Source organism: Gadus macrocephalus, chromosome 10 (assembly GCF_031168955.1).
Source record: "Gadus macrocephalus chromosome 10, ASM3116895v1".
Taxonomy (NCBI): Eukaryota; Metazoa; Chordata; class Actinopteri; order Gadiformes; family Gadidae; genus Gadus; species Gadus macrocephalus.
In genome coordinates, this window is record NC_082391.1 from 13,266,738 (window position 1) to 13,286,772 (window position 20,035).

The 20,035-nt window shown below is 51.6% G+C and overlaps 4 protein-coding genes across 6 annotated transcripts in view; 1 reads left to right on the forward strand and 3 right to left on the reverse strand.

The window, feature by feature from the left end:
- Window positions 1-5,742: 5,742 nt before the first annotated feature.
- LOC132466517 (uncharacterized) lies at window positions 5,743-7,054 on the reverse strand. Its single transcript, XM_060063768.1, has 2 exons — window positions 7,042-7,054; window positions 5,743-6,588 (listed from the first exon to the last, which is right to left on the reverse strand). The coding sequence occupies exons 1-2, from the start codon at window positions 7,052-7,054 to the stop codon at window positions 5,849-5,851; spliced, it is 753 nt and encodes a 250-aa protein (XP_059919751.1). The 3' UTR covers window positions 5,743-5,848.
- A 1,275-nt stretch (window positions 7,055-8,329) lies between these two features.
- cryba1l1 (crystallin, beta A1, like 1) lies at window positions 8,330-11,471 on the reverse strand. The gene is made up of 7 exons (XM_060062496.1): window positions 11,321-11,471; window positions 10,869-10,951; window positions 10,599-10,717; window positions 9,940-10,081; window positions 9,429-9,571; window positions 9,068-9,244; window positions 8,330-8,902 (listed from the first exon to the last, which is right to left on the reverse strand). Exons 2-6 carry the CDS (start codon window positions 10,941-10,943, stop codon window positions 9,097-9,099), a joined length of 627 nt encoding a protein of 208 aa, XP_059918479.1. The 5' UTR covers window positions 10,944-10,951; window positions 11,321-11,471; the 3' UTR covers window positions 8,330-8,902; window positions 9,068-9,096.
- A 1,262-nt stretch (window positions 11,472-12,733) lies between these two features.
- Window positions 12,734-14,844, forward strand: LOC132465742 (beta-crystallin B1-like). Its single transcript, XM_060062495.1, has 6 exons — window positions 12,734-12,851; window positions 13,059-13,153; window positions 13,317-13,435; window positions 13,556-13,688; window positions 13,832-13,974; window positions 14,151-14,844. The coding sequence occupies exons 2-6, from the start codon at window positions 13,064-13,066 to the stop codon at window positions 14,320-14,322; spliced, it is 657 nt and encodes a 218-aa protein (XP_059918478.1). The 5' UTR covers window positions 12,734-12,851; window positions 13,059-13,063; the 3' UTR covers window positions 14,323-14,844.
- A 378-nt stretch (window positions 14,845-15,222) lies between these two features.
- LOC132465740 (calcium-binding protein 2-like) overlaps window positions 15,223-20,035 on the reverse strand; it is a 10,980-nt gene continuing 6,167 nt past the window's right edge. The window contains exons 1-7 of one of the 3 annotated variants that reach the window (XM_060062493.1): window positions 19,505-19,603; window positions 18,726-18,938; window positions 17,314-17,344; window positions 17,032-17,166; window positions 16,717-16,826; window positions 16,306-16,453; window positions 15,223-15,687 (exon numbers count right to left, since the gene is read on the reverse strand). In XM_060062493.1, coding sequence (XP_059918476.1) covers window positions 15,662-15,687; window positions 16,306-16,453; window positions 16,717-16,826; window positions 17,032-17,166; window positions 17,314-17,344; window positions 18,726-18,938; window positions 19,505-19,549 — 708 coding nt within the window. In that variant the 5' untranslated portion in view covers window positions 19,550-19,603 and the 3' untranslated portion in view covers window positions 15,223-15,661. Of the gene's footprint in view, window positions 15,688-16,305; window positions 16,454-16,716; window positions 16,827-17,031; window positions 17,167-17,313; window positions 17,345-18,725; window positions 18,939-19,504; window positions 19,604-20,035 lie in introns of those variants that run through there. The other 2 variants (XM_060062494.1, XM_060062492.1) reach the window with 2 other exon arrangements.

The following is a 20,035-nucleotide window of genomic DNA, read 5'->3' on the forward strand; positions in this document are numbered from 1 at the left end:
TGGTTTCTTACAAACGTTATTAACGTGGTTATAATTCTGGATGAACATGTTTAAATTGCAGCTTTTCTCTTCGAAAAACGACTTAATCGTGCAGTTTAGTTCTACCCGTGTATCACGGGTAGGCTACTAGCTACCCAGTAATTTTACATCGATGGGAGAGGCAGAATTTCTATTTTCAATATAATTTAAGTTGCACATGATTAAACGGAAGTTGCACATGATTTCCAATCGGGGTTGTTTGTCTTACATTATGAATTCTACAGGAGATTGCTGACAAGTGAAGATGCCAGACTTTTGTGCAGCCTACGGATGCGTTAATCTGCGAACTCTCGAAACGAGAACCCGTGGGATCACCTTCCACCTGTAGGATATTACAATATTATGACTTATTTTTAGGATAATCGTTAGTTACTTAGTTGAAGTATATGCAATACAGGTCCTGTTACACAGGAACAGCGGGGCTAGTATGACATAATAGTATTGCTAGATTGTTGTTGACACAAGGCTTTTTAGAATGTTTGTTAACACAATCACTGAATGGAATTTTGGACACCGTTTTATTGTTTTAAGTGTGGTTAATCTTAAATACTGATTGAAAATGTTGACAATAATTAATATCTGGGTGCATTTCTCACTTTAAGTTTTCCCAAAGCCAGAGCGAGGAGGATAAAGTGGGAAATTGGTAGCATCATGCCTTCAGTGTGCATAATAGTTCTCTGCAAACCTATGGTGGCATCATGCCTACAGTGTGTCTTGAACAGCCACAAAGGTTGCACATATTATATTCATATTTACCAAGTTACCAACACAATAGATTGCTGAGTTTTAGTAGCCCATATATTGGATTTAACATAAATAACATGAATACCTTGTGCATGTGTGTATTTATTGCACCTATCTGTTCTGTTTAATGTTCATTTCATTTGAAAACACATGGTTATAATTACATAAATACATCTCTGTATAGGGTGGGGATTTCAACATGCAGCCTTTCTTGATGTATATTTGTAAAGGGAAATCTTGTACCTATTTTAGAACATTATTCTATTTTTCTTAGAACCTAACAATTATTCATAAGTATGTACTGTCATACCTACATCTCTGACGTTTATAACAAACCAAACCGTTTGAAAATCGGTTAAAATTGAGCAGGTTATGGTTATTTATAAAGTACATGAATCACTACCAACACAATGTTATTGGTTAGCAGCTTACGTAAGATAGCCGCCAGTGGTGACGTTCGACTCCATTGGCCAGCACCGCGGGCGAGGCATCTAATTAATATTCATCTATGGTCAGTCCTACCTGTGTGGACTTGTGCGTTCAAAACAAGAACCTAGGTTTTTCAAAATGGCGCCGAGTTGCACTCAAACTGTAGTGTGCGTGTGCGTGTGTGTGTGTGTGTGTGTGTGTGTGTGTGTGTGTGTGTGTGTGAGGCCATACTGTGCGATCCCATCGGTTAATGTGAATTGTTTGCTAGCTCGTGCAAAGCTCGCGGCCGCTCGAAAGTCAATCAGTCAATTAGAACCATAACATCGACGGTGACCTTTGAACCTTCACCATCACTACTTACATGTATAAACATCACTGTATTTCAGAGTTAATAAACTGTATATCACCATTACACTTGTGTTATATTTCGTGTTATGTTATTTGTTGGTCGGACGGAAATATACATAATAAACAGGTTAAAACTAGTAACTATTCATACCTATTAAAATACTTTAATCCGTAAAGGGCGTATTTTCTGCTGTCTGGCATCAATTCTAACCCAACCTCCCAGTAGGACCCAGCTGAATGGGGACATGTGGCGGTACCGAAGCCCAGTCTTTGAAGCCCTCCTCCTGGCTGAGTTACAGAGACAGCAGCGCAGCAGCCAGTTCTGTGACACGGTGCTTAAGGCAGAGGGTAATGACACACACACTGACACACACACTGACTCTGAAAACTGATTACCAATTACACTGTAAGTATGGGAATGGCCTTGCAGAGCATGTGATGAGACTTGTTATTTTTTTTTAGTGTCCATGAAATACACTCCACAACATAGCGTGTATACATATCTATATATATACATATATATATATTATGCAGCTATATATCTTGATTTTTTAGTATATGCTACACGTGAACCTCCTACGATGGGGCAATTTGATTGGTTCGCTATCCCGGGATATTGAGCATTAGCCCACGATTGAGATCGCCAACTCGGGATATTGTTTTCATCGCAAAATGTCCCGCTTTGCAAGTGTAAAAACAAACATCTCGGCAAAAAGTGTTATCTTGTTTACTTCTGGAGTGTCCCCGTGTAGTGTATACTTAAACTATCATTCACCTCAGGCTCGGTCCCTTCACGGACATCATTCTAATGTCTGTGTGTTAACTGTTCAATGTCCCGCCCCTCGTCCCGTCTGAAGGGGTGTCTCTGCCGGTGCACAGCTGTGTCGTCGCGGCGCTCAGCCCCGTGCTGGCGGCCGCCCTCACCCCCCCGCCGCCCCCCTCGGGCGGGGCCCGCCTGCTGGAGTTCAGCGCCCTGGAGGCCGGCACCCTGCTGCAGCTGGGGGCCCTTCTGTACTGCGGGGAGATGGCGGGGGAGGGGGAGGAGGGGCGGCGGCGGGCGCTCTCGGCCGCCGCCCGGCTCGGCGTCCACGGGCTGGTGGAGGTGAAGGCGGGCGGGGCGGAGCTTAGGGACGCCGCGGTGCAGTCGTACCCCGCGCCGCCATGCCCAGACCGGGGGAGAGGGGTTACCCAGGGCCCTGCCCCCGCCCTGTGGGGGGAGGCGTGTGGGCACAGGGAGGGGGCCGACCCCCCCTACCTCCCCTCCCCCCTCCTCTCGCACCCTGGCGACCCGCCCCCTGCTCCCTCCGTCTTCGGCCTCCCCCCGGCCCTAGCTCCGCCCCCCCAGGGCGCCGAGCTCTGGGGGGGCCCCGCCCACGGGCCGCCCTTGACGACGGGCGAGGGGGAGGAGCTATGGCGCTTCGAGGGCAACATCCCCGCCTACATCAACCACTTCCTGAACCCGGGCCGGGAGGAGCCGGCCGGGGGGAGGGGTCACAGGGGGGGGAGGGGCCGAGGAGGAGGTGGGGGGGCCTGTCGGGCCGCGGCGGCGGGGGCGCACAGCGCGAGGACGCCTAGAGCCAGAGGGGCGGCGAGGGGACGAGGTGCCGCCCAATGGGGGGCCGCGGGCTGGAAGGCGGCGGCGGCGGCGGCCCCCCCCCCGTGGATTGGCGAGAGGAGGGTTTGGGGGACGCTCGTCTCCAAGATGGGCCAGGGGGGAGGGGCCGTGGGCCGGTCGCTGTGCCTGAGGACCAGGAGGCCGCGACGGAAGAGGCGGGGCCAGAGCGAGGCGCGGCAGGTCGGCAGTGTGGACCAGCTGGTGGCGAGTAAGAAGCGTTGCCGAGACAACCGTGGCAGCAGGAAGGGCTCAGCGCGACCCGCCCCCGAGGTGAGGGGGCGGGTATTTTTTTTTATTCTTTATTATTCTTTATTTTTTTTAAATTATGATAGAGTGAGTTAGACAGGAAGGTCTGGGAGAGAGAGGGGACAACATGCACCAAAGGACCGCGGGGGCGGGATTCAAACCCGGGTCGCTGCGGTCCGGAGCCTTAAGGGTACGCCCGCTACCCGGTGAGGAAGGGCCTTCCAGAGACCGATCAGAGACAGCAGAGGCTGTGTTGTTGATTACACATTCTTACTACCTTCTTCATACATGCATGTGCATGTTACATTTTGTTTTTTTTGCGATTTGCACCTTTTCTCTTCCGTTGTAGGAGAGTATCATCGACCTCGTCGTTCCCCCGTCCCCACCAGGCCCGCCCCCCTACACGGCCCCCGCCCCGTCCCTGTGGCACACCACGGCCCTCCCCAAGACCAGCAGCCCGGAGCTCGACCCGCCGGAGCTCTTCGACCAATCGGATCAGTTCGACCGGCTCCTGGAGCAGTTCATGATGGGCATCGACAACAACAACAACAACAACAGAAGCACCAACAACACCACCGCCAGTCATGCCCCGCCGCCGACCCCTTTCGTCAGTGGTTCTGTGGGCGGTACTCCATCTTCCTGCATTGCCGTGGCAGCACCAGATGAGAGTGGGGGTGGGCCGGGACTCCCTTCCCCGGGCGGTACCGGCGGCTCCACGTGGTCCCAGGCCGGTCGGACCGGGGGCGAGATGCCGCCGCCCTCGACGGAGGGGGAGCTCAACGACATCCTGGACCACTTCCTGCGCTCCTTCGAGCTGAAGGTGGCCCACTGCGGCGGCGGGGTCGACGGCGGGGTCGACGGCGGGGTCGACGGCGGGGTTGACGGCGGGGGCCACGCCCGGAGCGGCGGTCCGGCCCCGGGGGCGGAGGGCGGCGGCGGCGGGGGGGAGACGCAGGCCGAGACCGGATCGACGGGACGCAGACGCAAGGGGCCTCCGCGGAAGGTCGGCCGCCCTCGGAAACGCAGACGACATCACGGCGTCGGGGGTCTCCGTGGTGAGCCCGGCTTCAACACCCCCCCGGAGCCACGGTGGGCCGATGGCACCGCGGGGAGCCCGAGCGTCACGCCGGCCGCGGGCAGCACGGGGGACTCCGAGGGGAGGGGCCCGAGGCCGAGGTAGGTAATGCCTGTGTCATCTGATTTTGATGGTCTCAAAACGATCTAAAAGAATAATAATTATTTTCGATTTGAATTTTTTGTATTTTTTTAAGGGGTAAATTCAGTGACAAAGTGTTATTTTAGAGAGAAATGCTGAATAAATGCATCATGTTTTCAATAATTATTTGAATAATCGTGATTTCAATATTGACCCTAAGAACTGTGATTATGATTTTTTTTTATCCATAATCAAGCAGCCCTCGGAAGAGGCTGAAGAGGTCGACCTCGACATCATCTTCCTCCTCGACGCCACGGCGAGTGACGCCGCCCTCCCAGGCCCCGACGGCGCCCAAACGTCCCGGAGGCAAGCCCTGCGACGGCGCCCCGTCCGGCGGGGGGCCGTGGGCAGCGTGTGGCCCCGCTGTCGTCACGGCCCCCGAGCTGAAGCTCAAAGCGCCCGGCAAGAGGACCGGCGAGCCTTCCAGCCGGAGCAAAGCCATGCTGTCGGCCTGGTGGCAGGCCGGGGCCCTGGGGCCTGGGGCCCTGGGACTGGCGGTGGGAGCGGAGGGGGGGGTGGAGAAGCTGAGGCTGGTGCCCGTGGTGTATCTAAGGAGGAGCCCTCTGCTGCAGTCCTATCTCGACGGACACAGATGTCTCAGTACAGACGCAAAGGTGTTTTTTACATATAAATATGTACAGCTTATATATTTATATTAATTTTTTATAAAAATGTATCATCTTTTGACATTGTATGTTATTATCAGACAGCTGAAAGTTCGGATCCCAATAATTTTTTTACATAAATCCCACACAAAATCTGCTTCCTAGAATACAGCTCTGCCCCCCACTCCGTCGGTTCCTCCGTCGGTTCCTCCGTCGGTTCCTCCGTCTCCCAGACCGCTGATCTCCTACCCCATCAGGAGCAGGATCAAAGAGCAGCACGACACGGTGAGTACTCTGTTCACACTCGGCTACTAAAGAGGCATGCTGTGTGTTACATTGTGTAAACAACATTGTGTTGATGTTGACACTCTGACTTTGCCTCCGTCTGTCTGTGGATCTGTTCTGCATCCAGCAGACGATGGCTCCTATCCAGCCAACACATTCAGGGCCACCGGCGGCTTCAGTTGGCCCGTTCACGAGCACTCACAAAGAAGAAAAAGCTTGGCACACGGGTAGCCGCGCCCTATTGGCCGCTACAACAACCAATCACACGCAGGCTACGCAGAGTTTTGGCGGAGATGGAAGGCAAAAGCCAAGGATCAAGGGTCAACGTGAAGACCTACAAGGGACGCTTCCAGAAGTACAATCACGGCCATTGCTACGGCGGTGGAGAAAAAGGCACCTAGAGCCCCAGAGGTGGGTCATCGAGGCAAAGAGGGTTTGTCTGGACCAGGAGGGACCCGTCACCCCAGAACTAGGCACACCCAACTCAGGACACCTTCCCTGTCGGTCCGACGAAGAGGAAGGGAGGGTAACGCTGGACACAGACGATGTTATCGATGTGGTCGCTGTGGATTTGCTACAAGGCCACAGCAACCATGGCGACCGCTCGCCAGAGCCTACCTCCGAGGTAGTGGTAGACGTTTTAGAAGTGGAGTCAGAAGCAGGGACGGGACAGCAGCAGGCGGCAGCCATCGCCTCTGTCAAAGCCTCGGAGACGGGCCAGGAGACGAGGACCGGGGCGGCGTTGATGGACGAAGACGAGGAGGTCGACGTCGAGGAAGAGGTCGACGTCGAAGAGGTGGTGGGCGTCGAGGAGGAGGTGGACGTCGAGGAGGAGGTGGACGTCGAGGAGGAGGTGGGCGTCGAGGAGGAGGTGGGCGTCGAGGAGGAGGTGGACGTCGAGGAGGAGGTGGACGTCAAAGAGGAGGTGGGCGTCGAGGAGGAGGTGGGCGTCGAGGAGGAGGTGGGCGTCGAGGAGGAGGTGGGCGTCGAGGAGGAGGTGGGCGTCGAGGAGGAGGTGGGCGTCGAGGAGGAGGTGGGCGTCGAGGAGGAGGTGGGCGTCGAGGAGGAGGTGGGCGTCGAGGAGGAGGTGGGCGTCGAGGAGGAGGTGGGCATCAACGAGGAGGAGGTGGGCGTCGAGGAGGAGGTGGGCGTCGAGGAGGAGGAGGTGGGCGTCGAGGAGGAGGTGGGCGTCGAGGAGGAGGTGGGCGTCGAGGAGGAGGTGGGCGTCGAGGAGGAGGTGGGCGTCGAGGAGGAGGTGGGCGTCGAGGAGGAGGTGGGCGTCGAGGAGGAGGTGGGCATCAAGGAGGAGGTGGGCGTCGAGGAGGAGGTGGACGTCAAAGAGGAGGTGGGCGTCGAGGAGGAGGTGGGCGTCAAAGAGGAGCTCGACAAGGAGGTCGACGCCGAAGAGGAGGTCTGCGTCGACGATGAGATCGACGAGGAGGTCAACGTTAATGAAGAGGTCGTCGTCGACGTCGGGGTGGATTCAGAGGGCGGCTTTGATCCGGCGGGGTCACCTGAAGTCGACATCCTAGCGCCTCCCTCCGGACCCGGCCTCACCGTGCACCACTACTCACCGGGGAAAGACGCAAGGGCGGTCTCCTCTAGGAAGCGTTTCACAGGAGCGGCACCTTCGCGCCGGGGTTCAGGGTTCAACCTGGGATCCACGGGAAGTTGGGAGGAGGAGGAGGTCGATGAAGAGGTGGAGGTGGATGTGGATGACACTGGTGGTTGGAGCCCCAAGCCCCCTCCTGCGTTCAGCCTGGCCCGGATGTTAAAGCCTGAGCTGAGGGAGGAAGAGGAAGAGGACGTTGATGTGGTGGGAGGAGAGATGGCCTGCAGTCAGTCCCAGGGCCTGTCGTCCTGTCCCCTGCCATATAGGTAAGTTCAGCCCAATCCTCAGTGTGATCACATGGTTACATTTAATTTGATACCACACATTTGGTGGCTAAAACCTTTTGCTTTTCCCTTTTCTGCTACACAGTATATGAACTAAATAATTTAGTTTTTCCTGTCAAACCAAGCTCATTGATCCGTTTGTTCTTTGGGAACTTTTGTAGAGAACTGTCCATTTTTCTTGCAGCCCCAGTGTAAAGATAACAGAATTGCTTGTTGCTGAACCTATCATTCTTCCCTGTCCCCATCTATCTCTACCTCCAGACAGCCAGCCAAACGCACATAAACCTCAAACTGCAGCTACTGGTTGGGAAGAAAAGATCTCCCAGCAAAGTGGGAAATCTGCGATCTAACTAGATTGACATCGCTGTTTTTTCCGTTCTAAATGTTATTGCTGTGATGTAAAAAGTATTGTTGAGAATATACGTTAATTAGTCTTTAAAAGCTCTGACGTTTCTGCCAAAAGCACTGGACCCCCAAAGCACTTAACTTTAAAAATGAAAACTGCAGCTTTAGTGTTATTGTCCGTTCAATTGTTGGATTGCTACCTTTCTTTAAGTACTTTTAAGTTGATTTTATCATATGTGCTAATTTGTGCTAGGTTATTAATGTGACCAAGTTGAATTGTGTTTAACCCATAGTGTCATACAGACCAAACTTTAGATCACTTCAAGTGATCCCGTTGTTAATTTTATTTAGATCCTTCAGTACCTCAGCATATTCTGGTATTTAAATCAGGGATCACACTATTTTGTACACCCTAAACCAAAATAAAAATAAGATGATCCGCTGTAATTTACCTGTATTTATTTCTTCCCATATTGTAGAAAGTGTTTGAAAAGTATTGAGTAATCTCTACTAGTACTTTGCACCATCACTGGCATGGAGAACATGAATGAACACACAAGCTTGATGTGAACCCAATTTTATTGATCATAGACCATGAGGAAGGACCTTGACACCACACAACAGCAGAACACATCTGAGCTGCACTGCACAGCGGCCCCCCGAGTCCAGCCGCTCTGAAGACACCCAGGTGCACCCTGGGAAACCAACCTTCAGACCTAGCAGTTGCACTCTGGAACCACCCTCTGCTCCCCCCACCTCCCTGCTTGGCTTCCAGCTCTCTTCAGAGGGGGGGGTGTGGTTCTCTCCCCACCCTCCCCCCAAGGGGGGCCGGGACCAACAGGGTACTAGGCCCCAGGAGCGCGGCGCAGGTGTGTGTCAGCGCAGGTGTGTTGAGCGTGCGGTGGTGTGCGTGGTCTGTCCCTGTGTGCGTCAGCAGCAACCTAAAGATAAGACCACCGTGCTAACAGGAAGGGTCGTCGGTGCATCTCAGTGTGTGTGTGTGTGTTTGTTTGTTTGTTTGAGGGAGTGAGGTTTTGTGTGTGCGTGTGCGTCTCTTGTGCTTCAAACTGCGATTATTGTCTCTCGTTTTACTTCCGGATCAGATGTTGCGTCGGAGGTGGCGGGTTCCATTCCCTGTGGAGGGGGGGGGGAGGAGGGAGGGAATTGAAGATTAGTAGTCAGGAAGTGATGTGAAGGATGTAAGTGTGGGCAAAAATCTGAAGGCAAAGGAGAGGAATGAAGGAGGAGGTGTGGGGTGCAGGCCGCTGGATTGGGTCGCCCTTGTGTCGGGTTGCTCACCAGCGCCTCTGGCAGAGCCGGGCCTCCTCTTAGTGCTGGATACGCCTGATGGACTGGATCTGGGGGGTCTGGCAGTGGGAGCCCCAGTTCTTCCAGTTCTGGTAGTCTCCGCTGTGCCTCTCGCACTCCATGATGTACTGCTGGCCCCTGTAGCCGGGGAACTGGTAGCACACAAAGCTGCGGAGGGAGGAGGGGGAGCCGTCAGAGACGCCATTGGTTCCAGTGACTCAGAGTGTGGAATCGGACTCTGCAGTGAGTCGTGATTGAATGACCCTGCTGTGGGTGAACACCTCAGCGGCGTGCGTGTGTGTGGGTGGGCGGTGTGTGTGTGTTGGTGCACGGAGGTCCCGGCCTGACTTACGCGCCACACTGCACGTGCATGGAGCCCACCTCGGGCTTCATCCAGCCCATGGCCTGCAGGGAGGGGTAGTCGTCACACATCTCCACGCTGCGGCCCAGGAAGTTCTCCTTCTCGAAGATCATCATGCGGCTGCTCTGGTGGGACTGCGGCGACCGGATGGGGGGGGGGGGAGACGACAACGTGAGGAGGTGGATCTGACTGAGCTGCATAAACTGACATGTTTCCCAACTCGACATGGCTTATTATTTGACTCGTGTGATAAACGTGACTCCAGCTCTGCTCCTCGCGTCGATAGACCCTTTGCTGCACCACGGCACGGGGAGACGTATCTTCACCGGTTCAGTCGACTACCCCATGCCCTGAGTGACACCTCAGTGACTGTCCTACGATGACCCCCCCCCCCCCCCCCCCTCTGTCTAAGCGTCTATCGACCGCAAAACCGCTTTTCGGTTAACTACGATGCCGCAGAGAGGCATGAACCCCCACAGGGTTAGGGTCACACGGGACTCACAGCGCAGTAGATGGGGCGCAGCGACATGAGGCGCTCCACGTGGTAGGACAGGGAGCCGCTGTACGAGTCCCAGTGGGGGTACTCTCCCCTCTCCAGGATGAACTGCTGGCCCTGGAAGTCGTGGTGCTCAAAGCCCACCCAGCTGGAGAGTCAGAGACAGAGAGAGAGTTGACCTCGTGGAGCAGAAGTGTGTTTCTTTGGTTTCACCTGTTTTAGCAGGGGCTTCTTACAGTGAACATGGCATCATTCATTTAATTTCACTTATTCAGGGCATTAAGCAGACGCTTTTATCCAAAGGGACTTACAATAAGTACATTTGTCATAAGAAAGGGAAAAAAGACATCACTGTCGGTACAGTAAGGATGTTCATAGAACCAAGTGCCAAGCACCGACAATCGCTAACCCATTTCCCGTATACTACCAAGATAGCTAGGATAAGATGCTACATAACTAAGTACTATGAGTGAATACGACATACAATAAGTGTGGACATCACGCTCATGAATCCCTACAGATTAGCCCGGGGACCTTGGGGATGGACACCATCACAAGGAAGACGAGCACCCTATAGCCGCCTGCACCATTTAAATGCTTTAAGACGGTGTGAGGTACACATGCAGAGACCAGCAGGTTTAAAGATGGCCTCGGCCCCTACTTACGCTCCGCTCTCCACCCTGATGGAACGGATGTTGTCCAGGCCGCACTCCTGGATGTTGCAGCACTCGGAGGTGAACTCCTGGCACTTGCCCTGGAAATGCTCCTGCTCAAACACAGTCACCTGTGGGGGGGGGGGGGGGAAAGAGACACGAGAGCCAATGAGAACCAGAGGACATTTCTGTTTTTTCATCAACAGTTGATTAGTAACAGGAAACAAGAGGAATCAGGTGAAGAGTTGTCGTCAGTGTGGTCATCTCGGTGGGGGGGCTTACCTTGAAGAAGGGAGCCATGCCCATTCCAGAGTGGACCATGGGCTGGTTCATGGGGTACCTTGTATTTCTGTACATGTTAACACCTGAGGAACAAACACTCCTTAGAAAGATTGTAGATCTCAGAGTCAAGCTGCTGAACACATTGAGTCTCTCGACCATGTAGGATCTAGATGGGCTGCGGCTTTGGATAGGTTTGTTGGATAAGTTAGCATCCCAAAATAATGACAATTTAAAATATAGATGAACAGGAAGTTGATCAATGGAACATAAAATTAAAGTAAAAAAACTATTGAGAAAGTTTGTTGAAAGAACACTAGAAATCTCTATGGGCACTTAATGCCCTGACTCACTTTATCAATACTTGATTAAATCCAAACTGAAGTATGAAATACATATATGAAATACATATACAATCCCTAGCTTTTGTCGAATTACCACAAGTGCGTCCTTACCTAGATTGACTCTCTTTGAACTTGCTTGTATATGGCACGCGCCTAACGGCTGTTTTTTACGTAGAACTTTGAGAGAACCTGGCGCTTCAGTTTTATATCGCCTGCCGAAGAGCGCGCCTGCCCACGCGCGTCCACGAAGCGGTCGTTGGAGCGCGCCTCTCCCAATCGTCCCAAATGCATGCAAAGCGCGCTCGCTGTATGCCCGTGCGTCCCGCTGGCCAGCTCAGCATATTCTACTGTGTAGCGCGGTTCCATCACGAGCGCGCCGGCCTGCGTGATGCTGTTGTCAGGGGGGAACAATAGCGCGCCGGCAGGTTCGAGCCCCGGTCAGCAATCCGCCGACAGTGTCCGTTCACAATGGGACTAGGGAGCTGTGGGGAATGTGCGGATCAACTGAAATGTGGCAGCCTTTGGGCGAGTGGAACTGGAAAAAAAATTGAAATAATGTGTAAAAATAAAAGCAATGTGATGTGTAGAAATAAAAGAAAGTCAGCAAATCACACTGATCCAACACATCTTCAAAGAAGTCTAGAGTTATCTCCTGTACACCCGTTCATTAATATGTTGAACACTCATGTGATGATCACCAGTGTCGTTAATGAAACAATCATGAAACAATACGCGATGTTTACATAGGGAGAATCTATGTTTCCAATGAAGAAGTGAAGAGCAGATTCCACAGAAATTAAAACAAAAATGAACACTCTGTGTCCAGCGTTAATTTTTGACCATTAGTTAATTTTTGACCATTAGCGTTTGACTTATGGTCATTGTAGGCCTATATGCTAATATCGTTTTCATACCTGTCATTAATGTGGCCTATCTGTGCTGGGCAAATGTGTGGCCATGACATGACTAGGATCCTTAACATTCTCTTATCGTTCGTCATTTAGAACAAATAATATGAGAGGGATCCAAAATACAACGTTTTAAAGAGCTGACCTCCAGAAAGTCCATCAAATAAGCTATTGGTTATGATTCAAATGTTTGGATAAATATATTTGTCGCATATAATAGTTATATTATGAGGCCATGATGTTGTGAGTGACTGACAGTTTCCATACACCCCGCAAACAGTTTCTGAAGACGTTTACATTTACATTTAGGGCATTTAACAGACGCTTTTATCCAAAGCGATTTCTACATTTGTCAGAAGAAAGAGAAACAATATATTGCTGTCGGTACAGGAAGGGTTTCTGGTGTGTTAAGTGATGGACTGTTGGACTGTTTGTTGTAACTTTTGCTCCCAGCACCACAACCAATACTCAGCCTGTAAACTCTTCTACCATGTTGCTGTGTGTTGGAGCGTCCCACCTCTCGGAGCCAGTATAGTTTGTTCCACTCCCCCCCCCCCCCCAGGCCGTCCCTCTGTGATGATGTTCGGACTTCTATTGTCCCGGCTCTCTGACCTCAGCAGGTTTGTTTCTCTCCGGCTAATCCCTCCCCCCTGGTCGCCAGGGTATAAAAGGGCTGGGCTGACTCTGTGGTGGCACACACGTTTCCTTGATTGAGGCACCAGTAGCACCAACAGGTAAAGTGAACCTCCATCGGTGAACCCTCCGATACAGCTTCGGCTGTTTAATCTGAGTACAGAGATAGAAGTACATGGGATGTTTAGATCCATGTCAATCTCCAGTCTAGCTCTTATGGTTCAATTAATCTAAACCACCCAGTTCCACTGTGGTGGAGTGACACACCTGAGCGTATGTGTAACGTCCTCTGTCTCTCTCCCCCCTAGCAATCATGTCCAGCGAGAAGACCAAGACCGCTTCCCAGACTGACGGCAAGGCCGCCCAGAGCAAGAAGTCCGAGATGGGAATGATGTCCTACAAGGTGGGTACCTCTCAGGAACAGCACAAACAGTGGTCCCTGCTGTGGTCCACTTCAACCCACCATCCTATGAACTGGGCCTCAGCTGCAGATGATCATTTGGACAAACTGAGGCAGTGAATGCTTGCGTGTACTGACCGACCACGGGTCTCCTGTCCCCCGCCAGATGTACGTGTTCGACCAGGAGAACTTCCAGGGCCGCATGATGGAGATCAGCAACGAGTGCATGAACGTCTGCGAGATGGGCATGGATCGCGTGCGCTCCCTGCGTGTGGAGTGCGGACCGTAAGTACCGACGGCTGGCCCACCGACATCGAGGACTACTATGGATGGGCTCAAGAGCCGTGGTGTTCCACAGTTCTGCTCATCCTAACGCCTCCTATTCTCCGGTGTGTGCCCCTGCAGTTTCGTGGGTTTCGAGCAGATGAACTTCTGTGGTGAGATGTACATCCTGGAGAAGGGCGAGTACCCCCGTTGGGACTCCTGGAGCAACTGCCAGAAGAACGACTACCTGCTGTCCTTCAGGCCCGTGAGGATGGTAAGGAACCACCTCCCCCAGCTCCTCCGTCACCCCCACCACCACCACCACCACCACCACCACCTTCAACACCATCACATCATCAACACCACCACCACCATCACACCATCCTTTAACCCTTTGCCCTCTCCTTGTCCCCCCAGGACCCCGAGAAGCACAAGATCTGCCTGTATGAGGTCGGAGAGTTCAAGGGCCGCAAGATGGAGATCATGGACGATGATGTCCCCAGCATGTTCTCCTACGGCTTCACCGACAGAGTTGGCAGCATCACCGTCAGCTGCGGAACGTAAGTGTACCGACACGTCTCAAAGTCTACCTAGCTGTGGCCCAGAAGCTCAGAGGAACTGAACTGGTGCTATTGGAGAGAGTGGAACTCATAGCAAACATTGAAAAACATAATTATCAAAAGAAACGTCAATAGTGCAAATGTTAAAATGTTTCTGTGTTGGTCTCTCTCCTCAGCTGGGTGGGATACCAGTTCCCCGGATACCGTGGTAGCCAGTACCTGCTGGAGAAGGGCGAGTTCAGGCACTTCAACCAGTACGGCGCCCGTCACCCTCAGTTCCAGTCCGTGAGGCGTATCCGCGACATGCAGTGGCACCAGCAGGGCTGCTACACCATGTCCAGCAAGTAAGCTCCCACCAGAGCCCCCCCGCAGGAGCAGGAAGGAGGCCAGGGAGAAGGGGAGGAGCCAGAGGGACAAGGCTGGGGGGAGATGTCTGAGACTGTACCTCAACACTTGTTAAGGTCCGCCCTGTGACCCTGTGGGTGAGGCGGCGAGAACTCTCCCCCACACCCATACGGGTCTCCAGAAACACCTCAGAGACTGGACCCCCTGCAGGACCCCGTGGAAAACCAGACACTCGTCCTCCAGCCTTTTCTAGCTCCTCTCCTCTCTTTCTCCCCCCAGCGCCACGCCCTTCCTCAGCACCTCTCCTTTGAATCCTTTACTGCAAGAGAGAGGGAACCTGGCATCCCTTGTTGTGTCACTCTTGATTCTCGGCTCAGGGTCAGGGTGAGATGCACCATGGGAAATTGAGTTTCCAGACCCCCTCTGATTCCCCCCTGTCCCCCGACCTACTTGCCCAGTGCATTTCACTCCTACTATGCTGTACAGAATCCTGGCCAAGTTTTCAATAAAATGTCAAGACGTAAATACATTGTGTCTGCCTTGTTGTGTTATCATGGGAAATCACAATTAGCTATGATAATTAGCTATATATTGAGCTATACAATTAAGGAGAATCATTACTTAATCATTACATCAAAAAGAGGTTAAAGATATAAATATATAGAAAAAAACCTTAGACACTATCTGCAAAATCACTGCAAGGTTTATTACAGTAGGGCAATAACCACCCTTCAGGTGTAGCTGTATCTTACACAGACAAATCCATAGGCAATTATTTTATATACGAAACAATATAGGTTTACCTATGTGTTTGACCTGTTTGATCACATGATCAAACTATTTATTCTAGTCGTGCTATAGGTAGCAATTTCCCCTATCGTAACGAGAAAACCAGGGGAAAAATGACATCAATGATTTTGTTTTATTAAAAAAAGAAAACATCGAATTTTATAAACAAGGCTTTCCACTCAAACGACAAACATGAATATATCAAAAAATACATTTATAAAATTAAACATAAATACTGTGTGGTTGTCTATATAAAGCTTTGATATGTCCCACAGCTGTTTCACAAGGCTCATTTGACCTAATCCCCTCTACCACCCTTGTACATTATCCATACACCACATGTCGGGCAAAATGCCCGCTGTATCTTCAGAGCAACTAGGCTATACTTTTCAGTGCAACTTTATAAAAAAAAACAGCGCTATAAAATGCTCGCTAGTGCATCAAGAAAAATGTCTACTACAACTCTGTTTGATCTCTTCTACTTTCCAGGGGTTATGTTATAGACTCCCATCTACTTTTCCGGTCGTCCACACTTTCCGACATCTGGACTAAGTCAACGTGACATCATTCGCACGAATTCTGCGAAAAGAAGAGAGCGGGTGGTTGGGATAAGACGGAAGGATTTGAGTGCACTCAAACGGGAGGCTTAAACGTGTGATGTCTAAATGGGCACACGAAGATTAAACAGACGGGCACAGACAGAACATACAGCCGTTGATTATTTCTTTATCTCTCTCTAGATTTCTTTATCTCTCTCGCTGTATCACACACACATGCGCGCACGCACACACAGACAGACACACACTCTCTCACATAGAATTGAATTACTACACAATAAATGGATACATTTGACACATTTTCTAAAATGTTTATCTAATTTAGTTGTTATAAGTCAAGTTTGCTCATGTAAAAAAAGGTTTAAAACAAATCTCTCTTTCTCTCTCTCCCTCCATCTCCCTTTCCCATTCTCCTTCTCCCTCCTCCTCTCTCTTTCCCCTTCCTCTCCCTCTTTCTCCCTCCCCCTCTCTCCCTCCTCCTCTCTCTTTCTCCCTCCCTCCCTCTCCCTCCCCCGCTCTCTCTCTCTCCCTCACCCTTACCCTCCCCCTCTCCCCCTCCTCCTCACCTTCTCCCTCCCTCTCCCTCCCCCGCTCTCTCTCTCACCCTCTCCCCCTCCTCCTCACCCTCGCCCTCTCTCACCCTCAAAGTCGACCAGGCCGTCTCCGTTGAGGTCAACGTCTCTGAGGATCTCGTCGATCTCCCGGTTGGTCAGCTGCTCTCCCATCAGCTTCTTCATGGCCTCCCTGAGCTCCATGATGTTGATCTGCCCGTCGCCGTTGGTGTCGAACTGGACGGGAGACACCGGGAGGGGGGAGGTAAACGAAGAAGATGACCATGGAAAACACGAACGAGACTGGGAGACGTTAGAGTTTACTATGAATGTTGTGTATATGTGTCCTGGTAATGGCTGCAGACGTTTCCTTTTGAATCCTGTCAACCCTAATCCTAACCCTAACCCTAACCCCAACCCTAACCCTAAACCTATCCCTAACAACCCTGACCCTAACCCCAACTCTAAACCTAACCCTAACAACCCTAACCCCAACTGACCTCTTTAAACGCATCCCGAAGTTCCTTGATGCCTATCATGTCGGCCGTCTCGGCCAGCATTTTGGGGCCCATCAGCTCCACAAAGTCCTCAAAGTCCACTTTACCGCCACCTGCAGGTCAGACAAGAGCAGGGCTCACATTTATTTCTGGCTGAAGAAAGTCATCTACAACCTAAACTGAAACGAAACGAAACAACGAAACATGTTTTTTCCGTGAAACTTTTATGCCACCCCACGATTCATTCCACCTCCCCTTTATCCCGTCGCTCTCCCGGATGGTTCTGCCGCTGTCCCCGACGGACCCCCAGACACTCACAGATCTGCTGGCTGAGCTCGATCAGCTCCATCTCGGTGGGCATGTAGCCCATGGTCCGCATGCACTCGCCCAGGTCCCCGCAGCTGATGTAGCCCTTCTTGTTCCGGTCGAACTCCACGAACGCCTCGCGCAGCTCTGTGGGGGGGGGGGGGGGGGGGGGGGGGTGGGGGGGGGGGGGGTGGGGGGGGGGGTTAATGCGTGCTATGAGTGGTACGGCGTGTGTGTTTGAGTGTGCATTGTGTGCTGTAAGCGTGCCAGGGCTGGAGGCGGGGGGTTACTCACCTTCAATCTCCTCCGGTCGCAGCTCTCTGTCCTGTTGCAGGGAGACAGTGGTACACAATTAACACCGCTATTGGTTAGGTTGGTCCTCTTGTATGCTAAACATGCACACTTACACGCACGTACATGAGTAAACACGTATGCATGCACACAAGGGCGCTCACACACACACACACACACACACACACACACACACACACACACACACACACACACACACACACACACACACACACACACACACACACACACACACACACACACACACACACACACACACACACAATTGACACAAACACAGATGCACACACTCACACACTCGCACATATAAACATAAAGAGTACATCAACACATGTTTATGCATGCATTCAAACAACAAATGTTTCAATTGCTGTGGCAATCAACATCATAATCACATGGTTCTAATATGACATCATATGAGGTCTGTCTTTGACCGCTACATGTTTTATATGTATAAAAATGTTTAACATGTATAAACATGTTTAAACATGGATAAACAAGCAGTGAAGGCCAAACCAACAGTCAAGGTCACAGCTCTTTAGGTAGACACAAACAATGGGGTGGAGGAATCACAGATGTCACGTTATGAAGGAACTAATACATGATGGAAAATGATGTTCAACTATACAGACAGCAGAGGAACCAATGAAAACGGAAAACTGCCCACTACTGACCCTTTTGGCAGGTAAGAGAACTGCAGTCTGCCAGATATCACGCATTGAGAGCACTGGACCGTGAGCTCTGTCCGTTGAGTCAGCTGTCTGTGTTTTCTGAATAGCAGATCGCTGCTGTGAATAACAGACAGTTGCTATGGAAGATATTTCCAACCAAATTTTGACCTTTGAAGATGTGGAAGTGAGATCAGACGTCACTTCCAGAATCAACCGTTTTTTTTCTTGATTGTCTCTCAACTCCCTACTAAAAAACAACTCTAATAAATAATAATTTGATGTTGTCGAACTAGGGGAACTACTTTTCTCAGCGTATCAGCTCGATCTGATAGGCGTTCTGGTCTTCAGCCCACACTACTTTCCAACGCACATCGCTAGAGTAGTCAGCTATGGCCTCTGTGACCGCTACTCAATCCTGTTTCCATGGAACTAACCGATCGACCGGCGGGAGAACCTCCCGAACCCACGGGGCTTCTGATTGGTCGAAAGTGTGAGGCGGAACACGCACACCCGTCGTGTGTGGCGGGGAGATGGAGGTCGCCGTGACGACCACACAAGGGGCGATGATGATGAGGACGATGCCTGGGTCAGGAATGTATGGCGGTGAAGGCGTTCACGTACACGGGGACAGTATCACCGTGTGTGTGTGTGTGTGTGTGTGTGTGTGTGTGTGTGTGTGTGTGTGTGTGTGTGTGTGTGTGTGTGTGTGTGTGTCCTACATACGGCGGTCTGGGAAAAGCCCTGCTTCAGGAAGATGCAGGCGTGGCCTACGATGTCCTGCACCCCGTTGCACTTCTTGACCAGCGTGCTGGTCGGGTGATCGTTATCTGGCAACCCGTTATCCGGGGGCTCCGCTGCGTCTGGGTGGGGGCCCCGTGCCCCTCCGGCCCCCGCCTCCAGACCCCCCGCTGGGGGCTGCTGCCCTTCAGTCGCCCCCTTCCCAGAGTCCCAGGGACCCAGAGGCCAGTTAATCCCACAACAACGTCCTTGTACTCTTTAAGCACCCGACACGCTCGGTATGAAACAGATAGACTCTGTCCTCTCCAGGAACCATCGATGACTCCTATAGCAGCACGGTGAGGCCAATGGCTTTTGTGTGCGTGTGTGTGCGTGTGTGTGCGTGTGTGTGTGTGCGTGTGTGTGTGTGTGCGTGTGTGTGTGTGTCGGTATGTGCTTCCGTCAGCTTTAGGGAATCCATGGCATCAACTAATTATTAACTCTATTAAATCGTACATGTAACTGCACATTCATACATGGAGTATTATTGCAATTTTATGCAATTACGTATTTCAAAAAAACTTTGATCAAATCTTAACCTATGAAAGCCTTCAAACCGAGGGCTTTTTCCAAGTCGAAAATCTTTAAAACAAGTATAGAATAATTTCCTACCGACACATTATAATCACAGCAGCTAACCATCCCAACAGACACATACAACAACTCCCATGCAGCTCAAAGCTCCTGTGATTCAAGGCCCCACAGAGAAGTCCCTGCTGTCTTACCTTCCTCATGGTGTTGTTCATAGACGACTTGGTGCAGTTGCCCATCACCTCTCTGTCAACTCACAGTCCGACTCATCGTCTGCTCTCCTCTCCTCTCCTCTCCTCCCCTCGTAACCGCCCAACTCCCCCCTCCCCCCTTCAGTCCCCCCCGCCCCCCCGCCTCTATATTGGTGATTTTGGTCAGTCTGTCATCAGTCTGCGTCTGAGTCCATTACTCCTCTTCAGTCTGATTTAATCAGACTCTCTCATTCCATCCTCTCTCTCTACCTCATCTCTCTCTCTACCTCATCTCTCTCTCTCTCTCTCTCTCTCTCTCTCTCTCTCTCTCTCTCTCTCTCTCTCTCTCTCTCCCTCCACTCACTCTCTCCACTCTCTCTCTCTCTCCCTGAGAGCATCTTCCCCAAACGTCTCATTCTGGGATTATGATCACATCTGCAATTAGAGTAAAATAAAGACCATCCATCTTTGGGCGTCTCCCCTCCCGAACCAATGCGACCGACATTAGAGAGCTGCCCTGTGCCACACTAAGCT